Source organism: Colobus angolensis, unplaced genomic scaffold (genome assembly GCF_000951035.1).
Source record: "Colobus angolensis palliatus isolate OR3802 unplaced genomic scaffold, Cang.pa_1.0 Scaffold9, whole genome shotgun sequence".
Lineage (NCBI taxonomy): Eukaryota > Metazoa > Chordata > Mammalia > Primates > Cercopithecidae > Colobus > Colobus angolensis.
Window position 1 is genome coordinate 7,314,708 of NW_012122931.1, and position 9,407 is coordinate 7,324,114.

The 9,407-nt window shown below is 56.0% G+C and overlaps 2 protein-coding genes across 2 annotated transcripts in view; both read left to right on the forward strand.

The window, feature by feature from the left end:
• Window positions 1-4,688, forward strand: part of ST6GALNAC4 (ST6 (alpha-N-acetyl-neuraminyl-2,3-beta-galactosyl-1,3)-N-acetylgalactosaminide alpha-2,6-sialyltransferase 4) — a 15,132-nt gene extending 10,444 nt beyond the window's left edge. The window contains exons 3-5 of the mRNA XM_011931458.1: window positions 1-284; window positions 2,490-2,597; window positions 4,005-4,688. Coding sequence (XP_011786848.1) covers window positions 1-284; window positions 2,490-2,597; window positions 4,005-4,194 — 582 coding nt within the window. The 3' untranslated portion in view covers window positions 4,195-4,688. The remainder of the gene's footprint in view (window positions 285-2,489; window positions 2,598-4,004) is intronic.
• Window positions 4,689-7,229: 2,541 nt separating this feature from the next.
• Window positions 7,230-9,407, forward strand: part of ST6GALNAC6 (ST6 (alpha-N-acetyl-neuraminyl-2,3-beta-galactosyl-1,3)-N-acetylgalactosaminide alpha-2,6-sialyltransferase 6) — a 22,979-nt gene continuing 20,801 nt past the window's right edge. Inside the window, exon 1 of the mRNA XM_011931319.1 lies at window positions 7,230-7,367. The gene's annotated coding sequence lies outside the window, so the exon portion shown is untranslated. The remainder of the gene's footprint in view (window positions 7,368-9,407) is intronic.

A 9,407-nucleotide genomic window follows, 5' to 3' on the forward strand; every position in this document is an offset into this window, starting at 1 on the left:
GGCTTTGAGGCGGACGTGGGCCAGCGCAGTACCCTGCGTGTCATCTCACACACAAGCGTGCCGCTGCTGCTGCGCAACTACTCACACTACTTCCAGAAGGCCCGAGACACGCTCTATGTGGTGTGGGGCCAGGGCAGGCACATGGACCGGGTGCTCGGCGGCCGCACCTACCGCACGCTGCTGCAGCTCACCCAGATGTACCCCGGCCTGCAGGTATACACCTTCACTGAGCGCATGATGGCCTACTGCGACCAAATCTTCCAGGACGAGACGGGCAAGAACCGGTGAGCCTGGGGCCTGCCTGCTGGGGTCTCCCTGGCAGCTGGGGACCTTCATTCTCTGCGAGTCTCTTGTCCATCAGGGCTCTGCTCTGTCACGCCCGGGAGATCAGCACTCATGGAGGCAGACATGGTCCTGCCCTCTAATGGGGGGCAGGAGGCAGAGGGGATGTCACTCAGGAAACTGTCACACAGATCTAGAATCCCAAATGGTGGTGAGGGCTATCAGGCCTTTTGAGCACCCAATGGGAAGCACTGGGCAGTGTGTGGAGGGGCAGGAGGGAGCACTTCTCTCTGGAGGGAATGGTCTGTCTAACTTGGTCTCTGATATCCCTTCTGGATAATCAAAGTTAGAGGCCGGGAGCAGTGGCTTATGCCTGTAATCCCAGCATTTTGGGAGGCCAAGGCGGGAGGATCACTTGAGGTCAGGAGTTTGAGGCCGGCCTGGCCGACATGGTGAAACCCCATCTCTACTAAAAATACAAAAATTAGGGCCAGGCGCGGTGGCTCATGCCTATAATCCCAGCACTTTGGGAGGCCCAGGTGGGAGGATCACGAAGTCAAGAGATCAAGACCACACTGGCCAACATGGTGAAACCCCGTCTCTACTAAAAATATAAAAATTAGCCAGGTGTGATGGCGTGTGCCTGTAATTCTAGCTACTCAGGAGAGTAGCTGAGGCAGGAGAATTGTTTGAACCTGGAGGCAGAGGTTGCAGTGAGCCAAGATCACGCCACTGCACTCCAGCCTGGGTGACAGAGTGAGACTCTGTCGCAAAAAGCAAAACAAAACAGAGCAATAACAGCCCTTTTTGCTCACCAGGCACTGGGTGAAGCACTCTGCATTCAAGGTTTCATTTTATGTCATACCCAAAAGCACACTCATGACTCTTGCCGGTCCCTCCTCCACACGCCTGCTCCTGCACCGGCCTCTGTGCTGAGGAGACAGAACAGTCAGCCTCTGGTGTATTCACCAGAAAATTGGGCTATGCCTCTGACTCCCCTTGTACCATCATCTGCCACATACAATGTCCCGTGGCTGCCACCTTGACCTAAGCTGCAGGCTTCCCACCCCCACCACTCCTGGCCGGCCTGCCCTGCGTGATCCTGCCCCTGCCTGCCTCTGTGACCTTGTGTCTCCTTCACTCTCCCTGTTCTACCCATACTGGCTGTCTGGGGCTCAGACATCCATGCCTATTTCTACCTGCAGTCCTTTGCACCTGCCGTTCCCTCTCCCTGGAAATTCGTTCTCCCAGATCTTCCCATGACAGGCTCCTCTTGCTACTCAGGTCACCTCCTCAGGGAAGCCCGCCCTTACCACCCCATCTGAAGGAGTGCCTCCCACCCTGGCATTCTTTATCCATTCCTTTGTTTCCTTGTCTTGGCAGCAGGTGTCACCCTCTGCCATCATCTTACTTGTAGATTTGTCTCCTAGCTACTTGTTTATCTATTTGTCTCCTTCCCTTGGGAATGTTAGCACCAGATGAGGCAGGTTCAGGGCCAGCACAGGGCCTGGGTAGGGCTCAGTTTGAATGAATGAACCAGTTCATACCTGCCCTGTAGAGGTCGAGGGCGGTGGCCCTTGGCTGGGAGGGTACCCAGGGCTGCTGCCTCCAGAGAGCTGAGGCTGGGGCCACCACCTAGCCCCTGACTCCAAGTGGAGCATGGGGGCATGGGGGCAGGGGCTGGGCTGACAGTGTTCCCTCTCTATAACCCCTAGAATTGTCTCCACTTCACAGACCGGTCATGAGGCTCAGAGAGGTTCACGAGCAAATGTGATGCCCATAGCAGAACCAGGGTTCAAGTGGAAGATCCTTGGACTCTAGACAATCCCCGCCCCGACTTCAAACCTCGGTGCCCTGCTGCTTCCTGCTGTCTCCCCAGGCCTGGTCCCTTAGATGAGGAGAGGACATGGCCAGAGCCCCCACACCCATCATCCAGGCGTTTGCTCAAACCCTGCAAAGCGTAGCTGGGCCCAAGCCCCGCTGGGTGCTGAGGAGGTAATCAGGCCTGGGTTTGTGTGCCGCTCTGCCTGTCACCCACTTCTGGCCTTGGGCTGGCTCTGCCCCCTCCCCAGCCTCCCCCAGGGTCCCCTACAAGAGGTTGAGGTGCATAGCCCTGGACTGGGAAAGTACCAAGTGCCACTGGGGCCTGGAGCCACCACGTGGCCCCATGTTGACAGCATCCCCCCGTCCCCCCAACCCACCCCCAGGAGGCAGTCGGGCTCCTTCCTCAGCACCGGCTGGTTCACCATGATCCTCGCGCTGGAGCTATGTGAGGAGATCGTGGTCTATGGGATGGTCAGCGACAGCTACTGCAGGTCAGACCACCCGGGCCGGGCACGCGGGGACACGGGGAGAACTGTGAGCCCTCCCAGGCCTTAAGCCAGAGGATTAGGGAGCTGTGGGGGCACAGAGTATGTGAGTTTCATGGTGGGTGACCATAGCACAGATACCCCTTGGGCTCTGGGCCTTGGGAAAGAGCTCAGTGTCAAACAGGCTGCCTTACCAACAACCCCAGTGCTGCTTGTTGTGGCCACAGGCTGGTCACGGGCCAGTCATGCCACCCTGCAGACCCTCTGTTTCCTTATGTGGAAAATAGAGAAAAGAGTCACATCTTCCTTGGAAGGTTGTTGAAACATTTAGGGGAGGAATAATCCACAAAAGTGCTTACCACAGTCAGGGCCTATATATATAATAGGGCCTAAATAGATATATACACACACACACACACACACATATATGTGATATATTTTATATGTTTTAATTTTTGATATTATATATAATTTTTGATATTATATACTATTTGATATTATATACCAGCATGACATCAAGTTCAGATATGTTTATGGTATGATTTTGTACCATCGTTATATTATTATATTTCTTTTCTTTCTTTCTTTTTTTTTTTTTTTGAGACAGAGTTTTGCTCTTGTTGCCCAGGCTGGGGCTGGAGTGCAGTGGCGCAATCTCGGCTCACTGCAACCTCTGCCTCCCTGGTTCAAGCAATTCTCCTGCCTCAGTCTCCCTAATAGCTGGGATTACAGGCGCGTGCTACCACGCCCAGCTAATTTTTTGTATTTTTAGCAGAAACGGGGTTTCATCATGTTGGCCAGGCTGATCTCGAACTCCTGACCTCAGGTGATCCACCCACCTTGGCTTCCCCAGGGATCAGGGATTACAGGTGTGAGCCACCGCACCGGGCCTATGTTATTGTATTTCAATATCATGGAAACTTAACGGGTTCAGAACAGGTCACCCAGGTGACAGGTGTCCCTGTGCCCCAGCCATGGCCCTGGCCACACGGCTGGCCCCTGTGATGCTGATGGGGAGATGGGCGTGGAGGGTGGCTCTGTGACATGGGAATGAGGGGCTCTGTCCTCACCAGGAGCCCAACACCACTAGCAGGGTGCTTGCAGTCTCCATCTCTTGATCTACGCGCTTGTTCTAGAAGGTGGATGTGACCATCTGCATTTTACACATGGGATATTGAGGCTCAAAGGGTCCATCTCTGGCCCAGAGTCATCCAGCTAGCAAGAGGCAGAGCCAGGACTCGAGCCCTGGCCTTTGGGATTTGCTACTCCCCTATGTGTCTTGGCCTTCCCACGGATCAGGCATGGGTCTCCATGAGCCCATGGGCCTGGCAAGGGGTGGTCAAGGTAGGCAGCAGGGTGTGGCAGGAGGTGAGTGAGTTCTGTCCCACACCAGCCCTGTTCCCCACCCCACAGGGAGAAGAGCCACCCCTCAGTGCCTTACCACTACTTTGAGAAGGGCCGACTGGATGAATGTCAGATGTACCTGGCACACGAGCAGGCGCCCCGAAGTGCCCACCGCTTCATCACTGAGAAGGCAGTCTTCTCCCGCTGGGCCAAGAAGAGGCCCATCGTGTTCGCCCATCCGTCCTGGAGGACTGAGTAGCCTCCATCGCCCTGCCGGCCGCCATACTGTTGGGAGGCCTCTGGGATGTCCCATCCCAGGCCATCACACTCCACAAAAACATTTAATTTATGGATCCTGCCTTCTGCCACGTGCTGGGTGGAGTGCCCCACTCTGGCGACACTTGGAGCCATCTCAGGCCTCATGACTTGAAGGGGAGTGGAGCGAGGAGCAGTGTCTCCACCTCTAGTCCCTGAGTAATTCATGGCATTTGGGGGCTCACCCCACCTCCAGGTCTGTCAAGTGGCCTTTGTCCCTGGGGCTGACGGCCCGCTACTCACCAGCATCATGACCTTGTGCCAGTCCTGGTCCTTCCTCCCCAGCCACACCTACTACCTTTTGGTGCCACACTTCTGAGGCCGGCCGCCCTGGCTGGGGCAGCCAAGAGCCTAGGGTTCGTTGGGTGAAGGGGCCTTGGAGTTGTGACTGCTGGGGCCGTATCAGGAACGTACGGGTAAACGTGTGTTTTCTGGACACTGTCTCTAGCGTGGTCATGTGTCTAATGTGGAGACTAGAGCTTCTTTCCCTGTCACAATCTCAGAAGCTTTTTTTTTTTTGAGACGGAGTTTTGCTCTTGTTGCCCAGGCTGGAGTGCCGTGGCGCGATCTCGGCTCACTGCAACCTCCGCCTCCCGGGTTCAAGCAATTCTCCTGCCTCAGCTTCCCAAATAGCTGGGATTACAGGCACGTGCCACCACGCCCAGCTCATTTTTTGTATTTTTAGTAGAGATGGGGTTTCATCATGTTGGCCAGGCCGGTCTCAAACTCCTGACCTCAGGCGATCCACCCGCCTCGGCCTCCCAAAGTGCTGGGATTGCAGCGGTCATCCACCGAGCCCAGCTGTCCCAGAAGCGGTTGACTGGAATCCCTGAGGCCCCTACCCAGGCCCACATTGGCTGGGCTTCAGTTTCTTCCCCAGCAACCTCCTGCTGGTGGCTCCAGCCCAGCCCCTTCCCCAGTAGGTCAGGGCTGCTCCCGGGGGGCTGGTTCCTTCACTGCTCTGGCCCAGGAAACTGACCCCAAGCCAGAGACTTCTTTGGGAACCCCGTTCTGTACCCAGTGAGAAGAGAGCCAGGGCCAGGAGGAAGGACTCTGAATGGGAGGGAAATGCCTCCACCCATATTGCTTCCCTGGTTCTGGGTCAAATGGCAAGTTAAATTAGCTGATAAATCTGGGGTTGGGCCTGGCACAGTGGGGGCTAAGGCGGGAGTATTGCTTGAGGCCAGGAATTCGAGACCAGCCTGGGCAACATGACAAAACCAGTCTCTACCAAAAAAAAAAAAAAAGCGGGCCAGGCACAGTGGCTCACGCCTGTAATCCTAGCACTTTGGGAGGCCGAGGGGGGCAGATCACAGATCACTTGAGGTCAGAAGTTTGACACTAGCGTGGCCAACATGGTGAAATCCTGTCTCTACTAAAAATATGAAAAATTAACAGGATGTGGTGGCGGGTGCCTGTAATCCCAGCTACTCGGGAGGCTGAGGCAGGAGAATCGCTTGAACCCAGGAGGCGAAGGTTACTGTGAGCCACTGCACTCCAGCCTGGGCGACAGAGTGAGACTCCATCTCAAAAAAAAAGAAAGAAAGAAAGAAAGAAAGAAAGTGGGTTTAGTCTCCCTGCAAAACAGGAAGGCAGAGGGCAGCCCTGGGTGGGTGCTGTGAGGGAGTCTAGCCTGGCTCAGGCCTTATTTTTCTCACCTATAAATTGAGGAGAAAAGACCCACCAGCAGAACCTTGCCATCTTCAGAGGAGGGCCGGTGCCAGACGGATTTACAGATGAGCTGAGGCCACTCAGCTGAAGCCAGACAACTGTGGAGCGGCTGGGCCAGGGTACAATACCAGGTCTAAGAGCTGAGCCCGAGGACCTCAGCCCTGCACCCCTGGACTGGAGAGAGCCCCCAAGCATCACCCCTCCCAGGCATCACTACTTCATCTGGGGACTGGAAGACTCAGAGGACTGGGCCAGGGCCTCGGGCTGTCAGCTGGGATGCAGCCCTGGGGTTCTAGCTGCCAGCTCCAGGGGTCAGGGCCTTCTGCTAATGCTCTGCTGTTGCCAACTTGAAATTCTTAGGTTGTTTTTTTTTTTGTTTTGTTTTGTTTTGTTTTGTTTTGTTTTGTTTTGTTTTTGCAAGAGGACTTGCATTTTCATTTTGCACTGGATCCCAGAAATTATGTAGCCAGTAGTCCCGGGGGCTCTGGGTGACCCGGCATACTCTTCCTCCCATCCTTGGCTTTCACAGAGGGGCCTGAGACCTGGCGCTTGGTTCACAGCACTGCTTTTGTGCCCTGCCTCCCCCTGGCCAGTGCCAGATGGACTTAGAAGTTTCTGCAGGAATGGGAGGGGGGAGGAGAGCCCTGAGCCGGCGAAGCAGGGAGCAGGCTGGCAGCGGAGCCACAGCACAGAGCGAGGGGCTCTGAACAGCTGTCAGGCAGAGGTAAGGGAGGGATGGAGCCTGGTAGGCGGAGGTGGAGGGGGTTTCCAGGCTCAGGGGGGGGCCCTGGAGTCAAGGCCTGACTTCTTTCTGGCCCCACTTTCTGCTGTTGGGGTCCTGGCAGATTAGTGCCCCTCTCTGGGCCTGTTTTGTCATCTGTAAAAGGTTAAAATAGTCCCCACCTCACAGATTCAGACAGTGGACTGTCCCTGTGGCTTATGACATGGCAGGCACTTGACATGTGGAGCCAGCATTTTTCGTGGGGTTTGTCTGCCTCGGCTGGCCCTGCCCTTCCTTCGTGGTGACAGATGGCAGGAAGCCCCTGCCCCATAGGTTGTCTCCCTACTCCCTGCCTCTTCCTGGGTGTCCAAGGCCCAGGGTCCACTGGTTCTGATGGGATCTGAATTCCACTCACTCCTGGGAGGCTGCCTTCTCTTCCTCCTCCATCCCCTGGGAAGAGGCTGACCCAGTCCTTGGGCCCAGGACACAGAGGCTCCTCTAACCTGGCCCTGCCCTCGGGTGGGGTGTTTACTGCTGGGTTGGCCCAGATCCTATGTGTTTCTAGGGGTGGTGACCTGGCAGGAGTGATGCGTCAGTCACTTCCTCCAGGCAGACGGAGATGATCCTTGACAGGTCTGGTGGCTGGCTCGGGGTCTGCTGAAAGCTGTCTTGACCAGGAAACCGAAGACTGCTTTTGCCACAGCGGTTCCTGCAGCTGCCTTGAGGTGAGCCCACGGCAGGAACCTCCCCACAGCCCCCGGGATCACATGGATCTGCAGCCACACTTTGGGCCTCTGTTGTCCTGTTCATACCCTGGTTCCTTTGCCCCTCTGCAGACTGGCTAGGGACCTACGCTACTTCCTCCAAACCCAGAGGGGAAGCCAGGTAAGCCTCACAGCCCGGAGGTGTCCTAAGAGGCCTTTTCCTTAGAAGGGCCGTGGGGCCAGGCCCAGAGCTCACTCTCACAGTTCACACACCTTCACCTTGTAAGGAAAAAAATGAAACAAAAATCCTCACACACTCAGGTGAGGACAGGAACATCTGGCTTTGGGGCACTGGTGGGCCCCAGCGTCTAGGCTCATCTAGCCCCGTCTGCCCTCTCCAGCCTCTGTGGGGGAAGAGGCAGTACTTCCTTGTTCCAGACCCTCTGGCCGGGAGCCCAGGTCCTAGGCTATGGAGCAGGCCCTGTGTGCAGGCCCCCACCTGCCTGGCACTCTCACAGGCCTCTCCTCTCCAGAAGCCCCTCACCTAGGCAAAAGTCCAGAGGGAAAGAGGCCAGAACCTCAGGCCTGGCTCGTAGCCTGGCTCTGCCCAGGGCCCGCTGCGGAGTCTTGGGCAAGTTCTATTATCTCTCTGGCCCTTGATCTTGGTTTCTTTGAATTGGGAGCTGGGGCAGGTGAGGGGGTCTCTTAGGGCTCTTTCCAGAATACCATGGAAGGGAAAAATCCTAACAGCTCAAAGAAGTTTGCTAAGGGTCAGGAAGCAGGTGGGTACACGGGCCTCTCCTACCCCTGGGGCAGGAAGGGTCAGAGCAGAGGCCAGCTCTCCCAGACTGTGGGGGAACGGCTGCGAGGGAGGCCCACGAGGACTGGCCACAGCCACCATGCAGGAACGTCCTGGTGTGGCCTGGCCTGGCTCGCACAGGCCCAAGGCTTCCGTGTAGAACATGTCTGTGGTTATTAAACAGGCAGGCCTAGTGGAAACAACCCTGCCACGTGCGTGTTCTCTGAATCTCAGTTTCTTCCGCTGGAAAGTGGGTTAACCTCAATACCCAACTCATAGGCCACCTTAAGGATTCAATGAGGTGTGTTTGCAAAGTGCCTGGCACAGAGTAAGCCGTTCTGTTTCTCATCCCTGTTATTACTATTCTTGAGATGGTTACTGTCGTTCTTGAGGCTCAAGAAGGGAAGCCCGGCCTGAAGCAAATCCTGCTGGAGCGAGCCTGGGCCCAGAGACATGGCAGGTGGGACGGGCAGCTTCACGTCCGGATGCCGTCCAGGAGCAGGGCCAAAGCACCCTCTCACTTCTGGGTGTTTGATTTGGGTCACTGGCCTGGGTTAGTGAGAAGGGCTGGGGACAGGATGTTTCCTTCCCTGGTTCAGCCCCCAACCCCCTGGGTGGCCTTGGGCTAGAGGTGTTCCTCTGAGTCCTCACAAGTCCAGTTCATCAGGCCTCCTGCCTGACCGCCCTGCCCCCACTCTGTGGTTTTCCATCCTGTCGCTTGTAGGGCGGGGTCAGCGACCTAGGAGGGCCATGGGTAGGGCTTGGTTTGAGGCTCAGGAAGCGGATGGAGGTGGGCAGGAAGCCTCAAACCCACCCTTGCGGGCCACCCCCTCCCTGCCTGGTGGGCAGTGCCTTTACTGCCTAAAGGCTGTCCCCTGGGGGACTGCTGACTTTTGTTTTAACCGGAAACAAAGTGTTATTAAGGCTTCCCATGTAAGTACAATGCAAACAACCTGCAAGTTTATAAAGGGAAAAGTGAAGGCAACTCCCAACCGTCCTGACCCACCTTCACTTCAACAGGGAATCAACTGCAGGTGGAGTCCTAGTGGGCCCTTCCAGACACCTTCTGTGTGCATTTACAAATACTATGCATAGTTGTATAATTTTAAAAAGCAAGCAAAGGCCGGGCGCGGTGGCTCACGCCTGTCATCCCAGCACTTTGCGAGGCCGAGGCAGGTGGATCACGAGGTCGGGAGATCGAGATCATCCTGGCTAACACGGTGAAACCCCGTCTCTACTAAAAATACAAAAAATTAGCCGGG